General features: G+C 40.9%; 1 protein-coding gene across 3 annotated transcripts in view; it reads left to right on the top strand.

The window, feature by feature from the left end:
• Positions 1-21,328, top strand: part of CRIM1 (cysteine rich transmembrane BMP regulator 1) — a 189,574-nt gene that overhangs the window by 133,998 nt on the left and 34,248 nt on the right. For all 3 annotated transcript variants that reach the window (XM_063124279.1, XM_063124280.1, XM_063124282.1), the window contains one exon: positions 1,264-1,461. In XM_063124279.1, the coding sequence (XP_062980349.1) occupies positions 1,264-1,461 (198 nt within the window). The remainder of the gene's footprint in view (positions 1-1,263; positions 1,462-21,328) is intronic.

Below are 21,328 nucleotides of genomic sequence, written 5' to 3'. Positions count from 1 at the left end.
CTTTCTTAGTTGCTGTTTGAATTGGGTTTAAAAGTAGATAGATTTTAGTCTTAAAACTTAAATGTGGTATATTGTAGTAATAGCTTAAAATTCCTTGCAAAAGAGACTTGAAATTGGGCTAGCCTATCAAGATGTTATTCACTTCTTTAACAACACATGAGTTTGATTAATAATGGAAACCTTGTTCTATTTCCTAAAATCTCTGTTATTCATATATCCCCTACAAGGGTCAATTTCCCACTAAAATTAAAGTGCAATGGATAGTGAACTATATAAATTAAATTAATTGTTGATAACATTTCAGAAAGCTAATTTACATTTTTGGACACTTTTAAAACTGTGCTGCCTTGCTATTATATGACTATCAATGTGGCCTTACAATATTTTACTTTTAATCTTGTTCTGATACTGACTGCATTCATACATCACACTAACCCATGGTTTGTTGCCCTACCCAGGGTTTGTCTGGCAGATGACCGTCTCTGGATCCCTGGGTTGTTTTTCCCACCCCCTTCCTATACCCCCAAATGCCTTTGTTGCGCTATAGTAGTGGCAGGACTTCAACTGTGTCAGGTGCCTGCTTACTATTGGCCTGTACTACCCATGGGGTATGGAAGACTCACTGACAGTTCCCACCACTGCTCGTAGTTTGCTGGAAAAAAGCTCCCTTCCCCCATTGCCAGCAAAAGCACTGAAAACCTTTCTTTCAGAGAATGTTAACTTCATAAGTCTAAAGTTCTTAATCTCTGCAGGGTCGATGGAAAGAGCTTGGTACATGAAGTTTGGCAATTAAGCACTTGCTGCCCCAGCACTGTCAAGACCAGCAGATATGCCTGGCTGGTGCTGCCAGGCAGACTTCACTGTTATTGTTAGTTCAAGCAAAGGACAAGCAAGTGTGCAGCTGCCTGTGGAGTGGCTTGGGGTTTAGTTTTTTTTAACTGCTCTTGCCTACCCACTCTGTAGTTTGGAGCAACAACCCATGAACAAACCACAGTTGCAAATTCACATGTAACAATGACTTGTAGCTTAAAACAACTCAGAGTTCACAACCCAACACGAAACCAGGGACTCATTTTCTGGGTTGTTCATGGTCAAAAAAAATGATATGCGCAACCCATACCATGGGTTGTTATGTGCAAACCAGGTCATCACTCTCTCAGATTTTTCAAAGCGCTATTATCAGCATATATATATACACACACACATGCAGATAAATTAAATAATTTCAGTTTTGCTTAGTGTTTGTTTGCTTGTTTGTTTTAGATTCCCTTTCTCCAGTTAGTAACCCTGCTGGCTGCTATGCTAATGGCCAGATTCAAGCACATGGTGATCGCTGGAGAGAAGATGATTGCACATTTTGCCAGTGTATCAATGGAGAATCTCATTGTGTTGCCACAGCTTGTGGACAGAGCTGCTTGAATCCTGTAAAAGTGCCTGGGGAGTGCTGCCCAATGTGTGAAGGTCAGACATGGAAAAATCATTTATATTATTATTTTTTGGTAGAACCCAGGTTCATTCCATGAAGCTGATTGGTGGGAAATTCAAGACAGATAAAAAGGAAGGTTTTTTTCAGATAGCGCATAGTTAAACTATGGAATTTATTATCACAAAATGTAGTGGTGGCCACAGTTTGGATGGGTTTAAAAGAGAGTTGAATAAATTCCTGCAGGAGAAGGCTACCAATAGCTACTAGTCCTGATGGCTATGTGCAATCTCCAATATGACAGACAGTAAGCCTATGTATGCTAGTTGCTGGGAAATATGGGTGGGAGGGTGCGCTTGACCCTTGTCCTGCTTGTGGGATCCTGGTAGACAACTAGTTGGCCACTGTGTGAACAGAATGCTGGACTAGATGGACCCTTAGTCTGATCCAGCATGGCTCTTCTTATGTTCTCTGTCCTAGATTCAGTTACCCATCCTCATCCTTATTTTTATCCAAATAGTTTTCTGAGCCTAAATAGTATTGGATGATGGAACAACAGCCCATTTGCCTTGACAGTGGTGACACGTTTGTTCTCTATGATATCGGTCCCCTAAACCTAGCTTAAGTGAAGAGTAGCCACTCGAGTTTGACTATGCAAACCGCCTAGAGAGCTTCAGCTATTGGGTAGTATAGAAATGTAGTAAATAAATAAATATGTGACAACACTAAGGGCAAACAAAGCCCTCCCATTGCCCTAACTCTAAATGGAGGCGAACACATTCCTGTTGCCCACGTAACTGGCCTCTTGCTACCTGTCTTGCTATACTGTGCTAGCAGTTTTGTACCCTTTCTCACAGGAATGTAAAAAACACCATCAAGAACTGCATTTTAAGGTAGAGGAAGGTGAAAATACTCATGAAATCCACTTTCCATTTCCGTTCAGCAGTAAATTCAGCATTGAATAGAGGCAAAAATCAGTAGCCTTTGATTTGGGGAATTTACCAGATCAAAGAGGGGGAAAGCATAAGATCTTGACAACCATCTGTCAAGTATGCTTTAGGGTGGATTCCTGCATTGAGCAGGGGGTTGGACTCGATGTCCTTATAGACCCCTTCCAACTCTACTATTCTATGATTCTATTAGGCACAGAACCATAAGCAGCTGGGCACAAAGGTAGCTGGAGTGCTTTCAGGACTTGGACTGAAGTGGGTTGGAGTGCTATAACAGATGCACAGGAAGGTCATTCTAGAGGCAGTCACTTCCAAGCAAGAGGCTGCAGACTATATTCTGGGGTGGGGTTGTTTTGGGTGGCAGAGTTGGAGAAAGGCAGGAGAGTTAATAGGAAAGATAGCAGACATGGAAAGGTGCAGGCAGACAGGAAGATAAATGAGGAATAAGAAGACTGACAAGGAAAAGACACTAGGGGGAACAACTGGGTGGTCACAGTGTTTTCCCCGATTTTTTTATTTTTATGTTTTTATTTTACTTTTTCCAGATTTTCACATCACTGCTTTGCAGCAGTGTCATGCCAGGGTTTTAAACTTCATTTCACTTAAGTTGTTCAAAATTCTAAGGGGGCTAATGTATGTTATGCTAGTAAGAGGCCAAGAATGTTTCACACTCTTAGACTTCTGAGATGTGTCTGCCTGATTTATCTCTCTTGGTATTCATGACTTACAATGCAATCCTACGCATGTTTAAATAAAAAAAAGTCCTACAACTGGCTGGATCATGCTGGGAATTGTAGAACTTTTTTCTGTCTAAACATGCATCGGATTGCGCCATTCAGTTCTTTGATTTCACAGAAGGACATACTTCCTTGACCAAAAGCTTAGGGGTCAAGGTTTTAGAATTTGGATTCCATGGTAAAAGAGCAATTTTTATGAAAATTTCTGCATTTATGGCAGTTTCCCAAGAACTTTCAAAATACACCCTTCAAGGTGCAGATCAGTTCTATTTCTTCAGAGGCTTTTGCTGAAAAGAGGTAAAAAATACTTGTATCTTATGAAGCCATAACAGTCCAGCAGTCTGGAAATTCCCTGAATGGTCTACCTCTTGTGAGGGTGGTAAATCTGCATTGGCCTTCATATTAAAAAGATTATGAAGTGTTTTTAATTGGAATGAGCCCATCTCAGTTTGGAGATTTTCCATACCCAGGTCTGTTTTGAGGAAAGTCTTCATGTTCCTTTCTCTTCCTCTCTTAATTGTTTTTTAAAATTCTGTCTCTTTTGTGAATTCCTTACTTCTATTTATTCACTAAAGTTTTAATTAAAAGATAAAGCCAAGCAATGCAACCCTAAAACACTTTGTTAAAGAGATGATTTGTTGTTGCTACATTAGGAATTCGGGCACCAGGAAGGAAATTCTCTCGCACTGAACTTGGAACTGGTATTTTTCATGTAATGAACTCGGAGAAAAGAAAAGCTGTCTGGAATGCTAACTATGAGGATGGAAAACATTTAGTCACCCTTGGAATGATATGAATGTTTTTCCAGGAAGCTTAAGTAAACGCATATTCTGCAGCTCAGGAGGCAGTATTTAACTTTATTTGGAAGATAGACAATGTTCCACAAAGAACATGGAAGTTTAAAAGGTTCATTAAGGAACAGGTCTGTCAGGGGCAAAACAAACTATTTTATTTGAACAGCTAAATATTGCTGCTGCTTGTTTCTGTGCATTTGAGTTTAACATGGTATTAAATAATAAAATAGACATTTTAAAGGAACATTTGCTACTGTGACTTAGATCTGATGGTGCCCTGTGTGAACAGAAAAGCACCCCCACTTGCATAAGGAGGTCCTCCAATTTTCTCATTGTTTCACTTCTTGCTGTACACACACAGACTCATCACATTCCTTGAGATTCTGGAGGGTCCACCAAATTTCAGGAATGCATTTGGGGAGGGGGCAGTCTTGCAAGGAGGAAGTGAGTAGACTTGCTCATGGAAGTTACGATCCATGTGTACATGTCCAACCCGAAGAGGCACGTGGCAGCCTTAGATAATGCTCAAAAGCAGAAAGGGAAGCAGAACAAAACCGTCACATCAAGCACTTCTATGAGGAACCCTCCTGATCCCCCTTTAGGGGATAGGTTTCACTCCTATGACATATATTTTGGATTTTAAAAGTGCCTGTTAAATCAATTAAGATGATTCCATTAAAAGAATTCACCAAGAATGTAGTTTTCCTGGAAGGTAGGAGAGATCAGCCTGATCCAGTTCCATAGGGCCTAAGCATTAATACTTTCTCAATTCAGTTCCAAGTTTGTTCCAACACCTAAAGGAGTATCAGTGGTATACACTCAGTGTTCATAGACCTTGAAAGGGTACACATTAAGAGAATGGGAGGTTTCAGCAATCTGAATACTTTCCCATATACTAGCAGGAGCTGCAGTTACATCTCCAATCCCAACAGCTATCATGGCCCATTCACAGAGAGAACCCATTAAATCAATATCTCTTTAATATTAATACTCAAACCAAAGACATTTGCAAGATGGCCACTTGGGCTTCATCAACTGTTTTCGTGAAGTAGCATAAAGTTGCTGCTTCTGCATCTATACATGTTGTTATCCACCTGACAGATGCCTATCCTGGGAAGTGGAGCAGTGGAATGCTGGGAGTTGTAAGATTTTTTGTAGGGGGTCTAAATATGCATAGGATTGTGTCCTAAGTGAATGTTCTAACTAATTGGAAATGGCACCTTCTTAACATCTTCATTCTTGTTCTGATGCAACATGAACTGTATGATGTGGGCAAATTATTTGAGGGGTTTTGCACTAAGGGTTCTTTATAGACAAAGGAAAACCGTATAATTCTAATGTGGTACACTTCGCATTGTGAAATAATTGAAATTTGAATATATCCTAACTGCATAGAGGGAATTATATAATAGTTAGGTTATAATAATATAAGCTACATGCAATTTATATAGCCATTTTGTGTGGATGATGGGTATTTTATAGGTCCTAGGTTAACTAAAAATTTGGTTTTATGATCTAAAAATCAAATCCAGAAGGCTTATAAAGAGCCTATTTCATTTGTAGCTTGTTCATAATGCTGAGAATTCCAGTTTTGGTGTTGTAGAAAAGCAAACCTGTTGTATCTCTAGTTATTGCGAGAGCTGAGTAATTTAACCAGAAATCTCTGTTAAATACTCAGAAACTAGAGGGAATTTGAATGCCTTCCAGTATCTAGTGGTCAGTTCTTTTAGAACTCCCACCTCATGGCATCCCACTGACTGACCTTCCCTTCCAGTAGGACTCCTTCTACTCCAGTCTAGAGACCTTGCCAAATAAAGGTGGATTTTAAGTGCTTCACATTTTTCTATTTGAAAAATGTGCATATCACTTGCAATAATGTAAAACTTTTTCAGACAGTAAAGCTATAGTGTGATATGTTGTCTTTCCTGAATATTCTACCAGGGGGCTTTCAGACAAGGCAGCCTCAATAATAGAATTGTATTAGGGTGGGACGTTGTCATCGAGACAACATCATCTTCCATTTGTAAGCCTTCCCATGTTTTCCCAATATTTCCTTTAACTTTTTTCTAACTTTTTTAATTTCCAAAACTATAAACAATCAAAACAATAATTTCCCCAATACTACATATTCAAAAAATACACCTCTTTTCTGATCTTCAGTAATCTCTAAATACAAAAACATATAATCTATTTAACTGAAAGGATTAAATTCATTATTATTATTATTATTATTATTATTATATGTATTGTATCCCGCCTTTTACCCAATACTGGGCCTCAAGGCAGCCTAATTGATCTCCACAAGTGTGATGGGACTTCCCTCCCGTCTCCTCCCCACTGCAGCCCTCCACACCACCCTAAAATTTGCTCCAGTGGTTTTTCCAACTTTCCGGAACAGATTTTGAGCAAGGAAGGGGAAATTGCCTCCCCTTCCGGTTCCATTCACAGAACTGCTTTCACCAGTGGAACAACAGTGTTGGTTCCAACCCAGTATAGTTATTCCAAGATGTAATAAGACCCCATTCCGAGAGAGAGAAATAAGTTCATATGTGTATAGTATTCTTATCATGTACAGGATATGTCAGTTTATCCACCCATATAGTAAGGAAGGCAATGGTGGTGAAAATGTAAACAAAAGGAACCCAAAAGGCGACCACCGTAGAAACAAAATAAACCCAATGAAATAAATCGTCATTCAAAAATTATACACACTTATTTCTACTAGAATAACTGTTTTCAATGCAATACTAAGTATACAACAATCCACTATCACGTCAGTGTAACATTTCATTACATATCAGTATCGTATTCAATTGTAATTAACAATCACATAAAACAGTATATTAAGACCAAATTTAGTCAACAAGGTCAATGTGATGAAGCAAAATACGTTTTACTGATCTTGATATAATATCGGAAGATGGTCTCACCTTGAAAAACTTAATAAAGAGAGATTGCGTGAGCTTTTCACTGCCTGTTGGCGAGTACAAAGACCGACGTTTTGGAAGAAGATACTTCGAAACAAGGAATAACATGAACCGTGTTGACTAAATTTGGTCGTAATATACTGTTTTATGTGATTAGGTGATAGTGTCTGATATATATGGGTCGGATTTCCATGCAATGACTGTTTAAATTTGGTTTGAAATGATTGTTAATTACAATTGAATACAATACTGATATGTAATGAAATGTTACGCTGATGTGATAGTGGATTGTTGTATACTTAGTATTGCATTGAAAACAGTTATTCTAGTGGAAATAAGTGTGTTTAATTTTTGAATGACGATTTATTTCATTGGGTTTATTTTGTTTCTACGGTGGTCGCCTTTTGGGTTCCTTTTGTTTATAGTTTATCCACCCTTGCCATTTCTAAAGTTTTAAATAACCATTCTCTTACAGAAGTAGTAATTTGGTTTTTCAATTCTGACCACCATTAATAAATTTGTAATCAATTTTTATAGCATTATCACATATATCTGGAATAAAATTCAATAAAATAGCCTGTAAATCAATGCCTGTTATCTGATAAATAACCTGAAAAACTGAGAAGATGAATCCAAAACTTTTATACATTGAGACATCCCCATAACATATTAAATGAATTGGCATCTAACCAACCACACTTCCAACATCCAAACCTATTGTTTTTATAAACTCTATTCATTCATTGTGATGTCTTATACCATCTGTATATGACTTTAATTTGTACTTCCTTCAGAAAAGTACTGTCTATTCATTCTAAAAAATCTTACAAGAAATATGTTAAGGAGGGAAGGACAGAATAGCTGCACAATGCCTTTTGATTAGTAGTTTGTTGCTGTCCATCTGGAAGCACTCTCACTGCTATAGCTATATTACTATTGTACATTTGGTGGCCTGCTCAAAAGTTTTACAGAAGATAACATTTATAGGAGGGAAACCTGAAAATAGAGCTTTGAGTTTACTTTGAGCATACTTAAAAATTTCATGGCCTAGAAAATAAAACTGCTGTGTTAATAGAAATGTATGCAGCCACAAGGTTGGTAAGTTCACTTGTTTAAATGAACCATAAAACTGCAGTGATGCCATGTAGTAGATTTGGATGTTTATTCTGATCAATTAACTTTAAAATAATGTAGCTTTTCTGGGTATAGACTGGCAACCTTATATAATCTATAATATTAGCAGTCCTTGTTATCATTTCCATCCCTTTCTTACTTTCTAGAGTTTAGAGTCACTTCTAAAATATACAAGAGACAGAATGCTATTTTCCCATGTATTGTCTCATCATCTGTGCACTCAGTCTTTCTTCTGTAGTTTGTCAAGGGTAGAAGTGAAAGGCTAACCCAGATCACATGACTGTATGTGTTTTTTCAAGCTCTACTGTTTGTCTATTCAAATAGCCAGAAGCCTGGCAGTAGCTGAACTAGCTTTATTTGTTGAGTCTTGTTCAGTGAAGTGAAGAGAGCTGGATTTTTCCCCCTTTTTGAAGCTGCATTTTTGTGGGTTAGAGGAGGGGAGTGAAATTATTTCTTTTGTCCTCTTTTGCAGTTTATTGAAAACCAGGCATGCATGTAAAATTGCTCTATATCGGGGTTTACCTTTGTGGATGGGAGAAGGTCGTCACTAATAAGCTTGTATCAAAAAATAAATAAATAAATTAGGATATATAGAACTGGAATCTACATGGAGTAGCTGCAGGATTTTTTAAATGCCACAAATGAAGGATTACCAGTAATCTTTTCTGTCTGGTATTACAGAAGTTCTGACACATCATTCAAGAAAAAAAACCCTGCTGTATCTTTAAATATTATGCAAATAATAAAGAATTGTAATTTGCAGAGGCTGCCAGAAGTAATTGAGAACAAGATTCTACTGTCTGTGGATTTTTCTGCATATGTATTTTGGGATCTCTTCTCAACATACATCATAGGCTGAAAGCAAGATCTTTAGATATCTCCCAAATACATTTTTACGTTTAAGCATGCCATTCTTTTATTTGTGGTTATTTATACAAGTTTGGTTAGTTTTCTTTTTCAGTGAGTGTTGAAAGAGACACACCTCAGATACGCTTTTATTCAGTCCTCCCACTGGATGCATCTGATTAAGAAAAGGTAGTTTATGACAGATTTGTCCCTGTTTTATGGATTCTGTGATATGGGATTTTTATATTTACCTGGATCAGCAGGTAACCTATCCCATTCCATACTCCAGAACAAAGTGTCACCATGGAAATTGTACATTTACAAAATTCTGATAGTTAACATGGAAGAATGTTTAAATAGAGACCTCTGAGATTAGGCATTTCTTTTCATTCTGTACTTTAAAATCTTAAGCATGTTCTGTGATACTCACATTTGATATAATTTACTTACTTTTATTTAAAGTTACTTGGCTGTCTTTTAGGGCAGAAGCCCTCCCATGGCATCATACAATAATAAAACACATGATAAAAACTGATGGGCTTAAAAAACAATAAAAACAGTAATAAAAACAATAAAAACAGCAACAACATTAAACACATCAGGGGCTGAAGTAAAATATGCTTTCAGGGCCTTCTTAAAAGCCTGCAATGGTGGCATCCCCCCTCCTTTGCTGGAAGTGTCCTGTGAGCAGAACTCCGCTGAGAGAATGCTCCCACCGACAGAATGTTAGTTAAGATCCAGTCCATTGTATTGTATTTGAATAAAAATCATGCAAATGTTTGAAACAGTTTCACATGGATATTTTTTTTATCTTCATTTATTTCCCAGCCACCTCCTTCCCTTCCACATTGTACTTACAATTTCAATTTTCTGTAAATATTTCCTCCCCAAGGGCATTTCTGCCGCGTCCGGCAAAGCCTGGGCGCGGGGAAGCTTTTGTGGGTGGGGGGGATGAGCACGAGACGTGCCCATCGCTTATTGGATGGACACATCCGGGCCTTGGTGGAAGGGTGTGAAGTGGCTATATATGTTTGCCTTACCCCTTCCACCTCCTCTTTTGCTGCGCGGCTGTCGGAGAGTTTACTCCGAGCAGCCGGCTATCGCGGGAAGGGAGAGACGCGTCCTTACCAGCGCCGGAGCACGCGGTGGAGGCTTCGGAGGGAGAGGCAGCGTCACCAGCAGCAGCGAGGCGCTGAATTTGGCCCTGTTTGGGCCGCAGGTTTCTGGGGAGCTTTTTCGACGCCTCAGCAGCGGAGGCACCGAAGAGGGGCGGCGGCAGCGGCAGCTGCGCCCCAACTTGGGAGCCATCCCCGACCCTTACGGGCACTTGAGTACTCCTTGGGGTGGCTTTACGTTGCGGGCGGGGGGCAGAGAGGAGCAGCGGCAGTAGCTGCCGCTCCGCGCGCGAGCTCCCTGCATCGTTTACCTGCCTCGTTGCCTTGTAAACATCCCCTCTCGGACCTGCGTAACTGAAGGCTCCAGCCAACGCCTGGTCTCCCCAGGCCAAACGGCAGCAGGGAAGCGCCTTGTGAAGGCTATAGGCCTCCGAGGGAGGCAGCGCGTGCGCGTGCGGGGCAATGGGCTGCAGCCTAGTTGCAGCCTGGTGGCCACGAGGCTTGCACTACAGGCCTTGTGAGAAAGGCTTCTCAAGCCCACTCAAGTTTTCTTGTTTTTGGGGTTGTTTTGTGTTCAGTAATTAAGTATTCTAAGTTAATTTTTGAAACTTAAGGTTGATTTGTGGGACATTTGAATGTATAAGTCACAAAGGGTTTGTTGGACGTGTGTTGGATTTAAAACCGTAAATAGTAGAGTTTTAATTTTATTAATTTTTAATTAATTATTATTATTGTTATTATTAATTTTATTATTATTATTATAATTTTTTCCCCTCGGTTGGTTGTGGCACATTTGAATCTATAAGCCACAAAGGGTTTGTTTGAGGCTTGTTTGATTTATAATTATAATTAGTAGGTTTTAAATTTATTAATTTTAATTTTTTATTATTATTATTATTATTATTATTATTATTATTATTATTATTATTATTAGTGTAGGAGCCAGCCACTTTGCTGAAGCTAAGCAGGGTGGGTCAGAGTTTTGATAGGAGACCAAATTGAAAAGTTGTCTATCATTTAATTATTACTAAACATTTGGTTTCGGGATACAATATAGGGTTGTTGTTTTTTCCCTGTCAATTTGCAAATTTAATATGGCTTCAAAAAAAGGCAGAGGTGGTCCAAAGGGCAAAGGGAAAGCCCCACGCATGCAAGCAAAGCGTGCCAGGCCCCGAGGGGATTCTTTGGACGAGGAATTGGATCCAAATAATGCTTCTCTTTTAGCTAGGATACAGGCAATGGAAAAGGAGAAAGGGTTGAGGGTCACACCTTTGCCTACTCTCTCTGTTAGTAAGGGCACTGCTGTCTTACACACACGTAAGAGAACTCAAGATAATTTGTTACAATCTCTTGCTAGTAGGATGGACATATTAGAGGCATCTACCAGTCAGGGTGTACAACAGCAGCAGGAAGACAATCCGGAACCAGCACAAGAAAACTAGGCAGTACAATCCACCTTGCCTGTTGATACAGCGCTGGCTGCACCGGACAGATTCATGACAGGTATGCCCAGTGAATAATTGGATAGTACAGGTACAACAGGACAACATATTTCTCAGAACCACACACTAATGCCCCCTGGGGGATGGTATACTTGGATTCCCGGGCCTGCCTTTACGCAGATGCAGGGTGTAGGCAAGCTCAGTTTGGCTGCACCAACAGCATCAGTTGTACTTCAGGCCTCCAGTAGTACAATGAGGGGGACAACTCAGGAAGCCAGTGATGTAATGACTACTAGGTCAGCAATACCTCCACCTCCACTGGTTCCTGTTGTTCAGTTGTCTTCTACTGGGCAGGGCATAGAGCAAGGAACCACGGTCACCCCCGCCACTGAATCGGCAGCGACAGTTCCACCAAATAACCGTAGAGTAGACACCTCTACGGTTGTTTCTGTCAATCCAGTGGCGATGGAGAGCGAAGGGCAGGGAACAGTGGTGCCTAGCAATGTATCCGGAGCCACGGCAGGTTCACAGGAGACAGTAAGTGTAGGAACTGGTGGTCAGACTTCTCAAACAGGAGAGGCTTGTGCAGCAGTATGGGGAGGCCCAGCTGGGGACATTCCATCTGCGGCATCTGAGTATAAGCAAACAGCTCAGGACCTGTTGGCTGGAATCGATCGGCAAGCGATACCAAAGGTAGAATCATAGAATAGCAGAGTTGGAAGGGGCCTACAAGGCCATCGAGTCCAACCCCCTGCTCAATGCAGGAATCCACCCTAAAGCATCCCTGACAGATGGTTGTCCAGCTGCCTCTTGAATGCCTCTAGTGTGGGAGAGCCCACAACCTCCCTAGGTGGCTGATTCCACCGTCGCACTGCTCTAACAGTCAGGAAGTTTTTCCTGATGTCCAGCTGGAATCTGGCTTCCTTTAACTTGAGCCCGTTATTCCGTGTCCTGTACTCTGGGAGGATCGAGAAGAGATCCTGGCCCTCCTCTGTGTGACAACCTTTTAAGTATTTGAAGAGTGCTGTCATGTCTCCCCTCAATCTTCTCTTCTCCAGGCTAAACATGCCCAGTTCTTTCAGTCTCTCTTCATAGGGCTTCGTTTCTAGACCTCTGATCATCCTGGTTGCCCTCTTCTGAACACGCTCCAGCTTGTCTGCGTCCTTCTACTACACCGCTTGGGTATTATTTACTCCCTGCTACATGTGAAAAAATATTGCGGGGGGAATACATTGACCTTTTCGCATTATTGTACATGGAGTTAGAGCCCAAGGAAAAGGAGAGGGTCGGTGAAAAGGAGTTTGAAAGATTGAGCAGAAGAAGGGTGGTGAGAACTTGGGCCAACTGGTTGCCAGGTTATTTAATTTATATGGGGGTCATTCAACAGCGATTCCCAGAGCGGGGATATGTTTTAACTAAGTACCTTGATGTAATCTATCGAGCGTACACTGAATATGAAGGCGGAGCATGGCTCATATACATGAGGCATTTAGGAAGAAGGCGGCGTTCGATCATTCGGTGCAATGGGACTTGTGGGATCAGGACTTGTGGTTACAATTCATGACCCCGACAAGGCCTGCTTCTGGCGAACAAGTGGACATTGGGCACATTATTACAAAACAGCAACCCGCACACAGCGTTGAGGGTGGTGCGGGGCAGGGGGTTCAATCCCGCCTTCCCTGCTGGGATTACAGTTTACGGGGAATGTGATTTAGGACCCCTTGTAAATTCAAACATGAGTGCACCATTTGTGGGAGATTACACCCCTCCTCTCTTTGTCCAAGAACAAAGGGAGGTCGTGGGGGACACAAGGAAGGACAAGGGGGTAGAAAGCGAGGTGGCCCCTCTCAGCAGTCTGGTCCAAAAGGGCCCCAGTCCAGTTAAAATTGTTCCTTTGAAGTACTGGTTGTCTGCATACTCTAACAGGTGGGATGCAACAATTTTAGAATTAGGTTTTTCACAGGGTTTTCGTATACCGTTCGAGGGCCCTAGGACAGCAATTTTCGCATGGAACCAGAGTTCCGTGGCCTTCTTAAAAGCCTGCAATGGTGGCATCCCCCCTCCTTTGCTGGAAGTGTCCTGTGAGCAGAACTCCGCTGAGAGAATGCTCCCACCGACAGAATGTTAGTTAAGATCCAGTCCATTGTATTGTATTTGAATAAAAATCATGCAAATGTTTGAAACAGTTTCACATGGATATTTTTTTTATCTTCATTTATTTCCCAGCCACCTCCTTCCCTTCCACATTGTACTTACAATTTCAATTTTCTGTAAATATTTCCTCCCCAATAAAGAGTTTGTGTTGTATCAAAAGGCATCCTTCCATTCATAGAAGGCACCTTGATCCAATCCAGTAGAACCTTGTGTGAATGAACACAACTCGCCTGTTAAAAAAGCTCCACTGGCTTCCAGTCTGTTTCCGGGCACAATTCAAAGTGCTAGTTATGACCTATAAAGCTCTATATGGTTCGGATCCAGGTTATTTGAAAGAACGTATTCTCCCTTATGAGCCTGCCTGTACTTTGAGATCTTCTGGAGAAGCCCTTCTTTCAGTCCCACCTTCTTCACGGGCACGCTTGGTGGGAACATGGGAGAGGGCCTTCTTGGTGGCTGCTCCGGTGCTCTGGAACTCTCTTCCCAGGGAAGCTAGGCTGGCTCCCTCCTTGATGAGCTTTTGGAAGCAGGCTAAAACTTTTTTGTTCAAGCAGGCCTTTGGAGAATAATCCAGCCCTCCATCTATGTTAATGTCTTATAATTTTGTTGTGTATTTTTTTAATTGTTTATGGTTTTGTTCCCCCCCCCCCCATGTATATTTTAAATTTTGTAAGGCCGCCTTGAGGCCCAGCATTGGGCAAAAGGCGAGATACAAATAAATATAATAATAATAATAATGAAAAGGAGCAGGACTTTTTGCTGATTTCCCCCATCAGTTTGCAACCCCCGTGCCCCTCCATCTGCTACAGATAATTGAGGAACCTCTCAGAGCAATGCTGGGGGGGGGGGGGCTGCAGGAGAAAGGGGAAACTTAGGAAAAGCCTCTTCCTTCTGTTCACGAAAGGAGGATTAAAGCATTTATGTGAATGGAAGGTCCGTATTGGATATAACCCTTTGGATCTTAACTTTTCATAAATGCAGCAATTTAAACATCCATATACACTAAATAAATAAATAAATGACCAGCAGTGCCGAATAGAAGAAAATAAAATGAGAAAGAAGGAAAAAGGGGGAAATAAACACCAACATTTCTATGATATACCTCCTCAAAAGTGACATACTTCTTTGTACTTATAATATACCTTGACTGTTATTCACCTTTTCTCTTAGTCTCTCTCTCTCTCTCTCACACACACACTCTCTCACACACACACATATATATATATATATGCTAAATCCAACGTTACACAAATGTACTTGTATTCATGCGATGGGAGTTTCCCTTTCCCTACAGCCTCTCCATACACACATTCCCCAAAATTTGCTCTGGAGGATCCCCAAACCTCCAGAACAGATTTTCCCAGGGGGAGTGCACAAAGGAGGGGAAATTTACTCCATCAGCAGTGTCTTATTCCACTGGCTGAAGGACACTACTGTGTTTATATACATCTATATCTGTTTTATATTGTTTATGCAGTAACTACCTTTATACCAATCAATGTTAATCCAAGCCATTGGTGTTTTTTTTCCCCTGAATTCCAGCTAGTTGGATAGATCTCAATACAAACACATTAAAGGACCACTTTCCCACCATTCCTTGATGCAAACTAATACATTTTCTCATCTCTTCCCAGAATTCAACAACTGTTGGGCATTCTCAATATGCATATGCTTTATGGGTCTAGCACCTCCATCAGATATCAGTAATAACCCACCCTTATTAAAATGTTCCACTAGAGCCCATTGTGTTCTATGCAGAGTCTTATGCAATAAAGTTAATGTGTAAATGGCCAAAGAACATGAACATTTTATTGCATGTTTCCCAAATTAGTTCAAGTATGAATGTACTGGTATTAAAAATAACCCTCTTAAGTAGTAGGAATCTAGAAATCATAACATTTCTTTTTCATCATATTACACTACTTATAGAAATGGTCTCATTGCTCTGAAAGGGAAACAACCATTTCTTGTAGAAGACTAAATGACTTGCTTTATTTACTGTTGCTGATGGAAAACTTACACAACCAAAGTCAGATACAGTTTTGTTACATCAAAATTAATAATAAAAGGATCTGCCATAGTTAACATACTAACTTAAGAAAGCAATCCTATGGTTTGAGATGGTGGATCCACACTCCTCACCCAAAGCCATAGACACTGCTAGGGGAGGATATTTGAGTAGGGATTTCTTGCCACAGAAAGCTCTGCAGTGGCTCCTCTTCAAAGTTGCTGTTCCGGCTTCAGAAGAGGGATGTGGAGGGAGGGAACAGGGAGGTGTGATGGGAGAAGAGAGATCCATCGCTGTCCCCACCCACAGCAAAGTAAGAAAACTGGATGGGCTAAGAGGCCTGACAAGCTCAAATTGGGTATTGTTCCTCCTACCCTGGCTCTTGCCAGCAGAGCCTTAGATGCAAGATGGCTCAGATCGCGGAGTCTTCCATCTAAAGTGCTTTTTAGAAAATACCATTACTGGTTAAATTTCTCTGAATAATATTGGGATCTTTCAGTGATGAGATTTCAGCAGCCAGCCGAGATTAGAGCATCGGATGTTGTCTTCATCCGTTAGTCATCAATTCTTTTCTAAAATTTAGTATGAGACAACATATTAGCTTATGTAAGCAAATTCACTCAATTTTATTTGTATAGTTTATAATAGATAAGATAAAGGTATTTGTGGTTTATTTGGGTTCCTTGGTTTTGAAGAGAGAATTCCCCCTGAATGTAGTCCTTGGGAGCTCACAGATCTCCCCCATCAACATTATGGGTTTTCACTGGGGGGCACACAGTGGACATGCAGCAAAGCACCTGTTCAGCAAAGAGTGAATTGGCCTCAAAGGCCCTGTAAACAACCGCTTCATTTGATCAAAGTTTAATAGTTCCTTTTCAGATATGCTTAAAGGAGCTTTTTTTGCCGGCTTCTAGTTTGGCTAACATGTAATGTAATCCCATTTTCAACCATATATTTACATAAATGAAGACTTTAAAACTATTCTCTGCTTCATACCTGAAATCACCAATACAAAACAATGAGTTCGCAATCTTGTTCTTGCCAGGCTAGGCTGTAAGGTTTTCTTTGTGGAACTTTTTACCTTACAAAATGAAATTTCAAACCCATTTAAAATCTGTAGGGACTACTGTGATATTAGTAATAAGATACGTGAATGATTTTAGTAGTTTTACATTGGCATAATTACTGATAGAAGCAAAACATGAGAGCCTCTCTGATAATAGTTTTACTAATATACTGCCTTCTGCTAGTTTCACTTAGTCGTGACTCCATTACATGTCTAATTGAATTCAAAGGCGCTATATAATTGGTTTACAGCATTTATCACTTCACTGAACATTATCTGTTTTTTTCCTTTAGCATTTGCACTATGCCTTTCAGACTCTGTAATTACTGATAGCTCATGGTTTTTAAATACATAAACCGTTAAATTTTCTCTCAAAATTACCGTTTTTTCCCTGAGTATTGACATTTACACTTTGGGAAGGTTTTCCCATTATCGATACTGATACATTTAGAATGCATGGGTTTGAAATTAATAATGTTAACAAAATGCCAATTCTGTCTTTTGCTCACGGATAAAGAAGAATATGGTGAAAAATGCACACATGCAATCTTCAAACCTAATAAACATATTTGTACTTTGTATACAGGTGTGTGTGCCAGAGTAACAAAAAAAATGAGAAATGCCCCAAATACCTTAGAAATTATACATACAGTACTACTTACATGCTACTAGTCAGCAAACCTTTGGAAATTATTAGTAAGGCTTTGGTTCTGATTTTCCATGTGTGTGCTAAAGAAACAAGAATATACCTCCCCCATCCACCAGGTGAGCTTGTCACACCAGATAAGGACCCACACATGTAAAGACCAGTGGTCATTATTCTGAATACAGCTGTTGGCCCGATATATCTGAGAAATAACCATGTGATTTAGGCTTATGGCATTCTGTCAGTAGCCCTTATACTAATGTTACATCCAACACATTGATATTAGTAGAGCGGCTTGACAAAAAAAAATGGACATTGTGATACAAGTGTGAAATTTGGTATGGTGGCATTTATGACCATGTAGATTAAAATGAGATATAGGGGCATCTTGGGAAATCATCGTAACGGCCGCCATCTTGGAAAATGGCAGCCAAAATCCACTTTTCGCACAACGCTATTTGTAATCTCACACAAAAGTTGTCTCAATACAAAATTAAAGAGCATAAAATTTGTTACAAAAAGTCATTAACAATCTTTTCATAGGAGCAACCCTCGTTGAGCTATAAAGGTTTTATTCCTACCCATTTGTCTGAGAAGTCAACAAAACACACTCTCACCCTCATTCCAATCTTGCATGTTGTGTTGCAAGCCTGAAACCTTCAGAGCTCACATTTTTCAACTTTATCGAAGTAAAGGAAAACCGATCCTACACAGATGCAAACAGGTGGAATTTCACATTGGTGGTCTATCAGGACAATGGCTTAAGGGGGGGATTTAGAATCCTCAAAAAAATCAAGGGATGGACCGATCTGATTCAAGCTTGGCATACCTAAAGCCCTACTTAAAAGCTCTCAGGGTCCCAAGTTTCATCTGTTTATCTTTAAAAAATAAGGAAGCTGTGGGCAAGGATGGGGATAGGGTTGGAGCAGCAAAAGTATGTTACACCGGCTCAGCCCCTTGGTTTGAAAGGCATGGAGGAAGAGAACCACCCCACCCTCCCTTTTCATCAGAAAGCTCTCCCTTATAGTACACACCCCCAGCAAAGGAAAAAGCAGGAGGGCAGCACTACACGGAAGCTTCAGGGTGCATTAAATTCACTTGGGCAAAATAATCCAGACTTTCCCCATTCTAGGAAAAGACAGAAGAGGCTGGGGAAGAGGCATGTGAGTACCATGCTGCAAAACCACACACCAGGCATGGCGAGAGTGCATTAAATCACTGGTGTGATGGAGCCTTACTGTAATGATCTGAGGTGCGGGCAGCCGGGCTCGAGGGCTGGGCCGCCAGGACCGAGGAAAGCTAAAGCATAACAGCCCCACACAAGACAGGAAGTCTGAGAAGGCCTTCCTTTAAAAATACTAGCAAGGGGTGGCAGGGCCAGAGGTGAGAGCAAAGTCCCAGAATGAGCAAGGCTCAGAGTCCTGGAGTACACAAATTCCAAGCAGGGGAAAAGGCAAAGTCCAGGAATAGGGGGGTTCAGAGTCCAACAGTACACAAAGTTCAAGCAGGGCCAGAGGTAAAGGCAGAGTCCAGGAATAGCAGGGTTCAGAATCCAAAGGCAAACCTGAGTTCAGGCAGCGGCAGAAGCCAGAGATGTGGTCCAGGGGCAAGCAGGGGTCTGAGTCCAAGTGCAGTAGGGTTCCAGCAGGGCCAGAGGCAAGAGACATCCAGGGGTGAGCATGGTTCCAGTAGGGCCAGAGACAAGAGACATGGTCACAATGAAACAGAAGTTCAGGCACAGCAAAGTACAGAGTTACAAGGAACAGGCTACAGCAGATCCAAGAGACACATTGCTGAGGTGAAGGCTGGAGGGGGAATGCTGGTCTTATGTAGCCCTTTCCCCAACCACTCCCATCTGGTCTACATCAGCCCATCCAGGAGTGCTGCTGGCAGTGGGCCCGGGTCCTGCAAATCCTCTGCAGCAGGCCAGCTCCCAACACTGGGCCCGGGTCCTGCAAATCCTCTGCAACACTGGGCCCGGGTCCTGCAAATCCTCTGCAGGAGGGCAGATCCTGACACCTGCTCTGATCCAGCATGCCTCTTCTTATCTTCTTAAATTATTAACTTTATATATATATATATCTATATATCTATGATCATTCTACCACAATGGGAAAATGGGTATAATTCTCTAAGATTTGCCTTTGTGTGGTGAATTTGAAGCAGGAGGAAGTGTAGTCCACATAGGTACCCAACCAGATTCAGCATGTTTCTCCCATCCCCAGTTGCTGGGATCAGGGTAAAATGGTACTGGCTGTAAAGAGGTTCCCCACACATGACTTGCTTCAAAGATGGCACGTTTTACATGCTGTAACAGGGCACTTGAAGTTGGTGGGATCCATTCCATGTGTCTTCCTTTTTTTGCAAATAGTTCTTTCCTGGCACTTTTTATGTCTTCTTTGATGCTAGTACGATCATACATTACTATAACAAACTTTTCTATTGTTTTCAATTGCTGCTGTGTCACATCAGAGACTGGCATGCTGAATTAGAGTAGGGCTCCATCACACCAGTGATTTAATGCACTCTCGCCATGCCTGGTGTGTGGTTTTGCAGCATGGTACTCACATGCCTCTTCCCCAGCCTCTTCTGTCTTTTCCTAGAATGGGGAAAGTCTGGATTATTTTCCCCAAGTGAATTTAATGCACCCTGAAGGCTCCGTGTAGTGCTGCCCTCCTGCTTTTTCCTTTGCTGGGGGGGTGTGCTGTAAGGGAGAGCTTTCTGATGAAAGGGGAGGGTGGGGTGGTTCTCCTTCCCATGCCTTTCAAACCAAGGGGCTGAGCCGGTGTAACATACTTTTGCTGCTCCAACCCTATCCCCATCCTTGCCCACAGCTCCCTTATTTTTAAAGGTAAACAGATGAAACTTGGGACCCTGAGAGCTTTTAAGTAGGGCTTTGGGTATGCCAAGCTTGAATCAGATCGGTCCATCCCTTGATTTTTTTTAGGTTTTTAATTTTTTTTTCCCTTAAGCCATTGTCTTGATAGTCCACCAATGCAAAATTCCACCTGTTTGCATCTGTGGAGGATCGGTTTTCCTTTACTTTGATAATGTGTAAAATGTGACCTCTGAAGGTTTCAGGCTTGCAACACAATGTGCAAGATTGGAATGAGGGTGAGATAGTGCATCTTGTTGACTTCTCATGGGTAGGAATAACACCTTTATGTCTCGACGAGGGTTGCTCCTATGAAAAGATTGTTAATAACTTTTTTGTAGCAAATTTTATGCTCTTTAATTTTGTATTGAGACAACTTTTCTGTGAGATTCAAATAATAGAGTTATTGTGCGAAAAGTGGATTTTGGCTGCCATTTTCCAATTACGATGATTTCCCAAGATGCCCCTATATCTCATTTTAATCTACATGGTCATAAATGCCACCACACCAAATTTCACACTTGTATCACAATGTGCACGATTTGGCCAGAAATTGTTGTTAAACCGCTTTACTATATCTGGCAGCATTGTTGAAGTGAACGGAGTCCCCAAAAATCTTCTTTCCTGGCTTGAGTTCTAATTAAGGCTTTAACAGAGTTATTCAGGTTAAAGTTTCCAAAAGCTATAAATACCTTCATCTCTGAGATTAATTACATTGTTCAAGGAAACTAAAAGATGAATCCTCATGTGATCCGTCTTCTTGGGTATGGGTTAAGTCTGGGTACAGGCTAAAACTAGGAATATGTGAAGAAAATATGGTAGGTTCCCCATGGCAGATAAGACTTTTAGTCTGTACCAATGCTGTGAATATTGTACAGAATAGCAGTTAGCATCTTGACAAAATTATGGCACGGAGCCCACCTCCCACCTCTGCACACACATAAGTCCAGGATGATTTTTAGTTTTAAAGGCAAAGCAAGAATAATCTCTGGTTCAGAGCTCAAAGCAGATGGTCATTGGTTCATGAAACCCGGGCACTTAAATACTGTTGTGCTGTGAGTGTTGAGGTTTTCTGGTTGTTTGGATGTGGGAATGTCCATATTTTAATCTGTTTGAACGGTAAGCATTTCCATGAATAACTTTTAAGTCTTAACTTGTTTTTTTTATTTTTAACACTAAAGTTTTATAACAAATTATTCCTTTTTTCATTA

The sequence above is a fragment of the Elgaria multicarinata genome, chromosome 4 (genome assembly GCF_023053635.1).
Source record: "Elgaria multicarinata webbii isolate HBS135686 ecotype San Diego chromosome 4, rElgMul1.1.pri, whole genome shotgun sequence".
Taxonomy (NCBI): domain Eukaryota; kingdom Metazoa; phylum Chordata; class Lepidosauria; order Squamata; family Anguidae; genus Elgaria; species Elgaria multicarinata.
The sequence above is the reverse complement of the archived record's forward strand: the minus strand, read 5'-3'. Positions and strand labels throughout refer to the sequence as shown.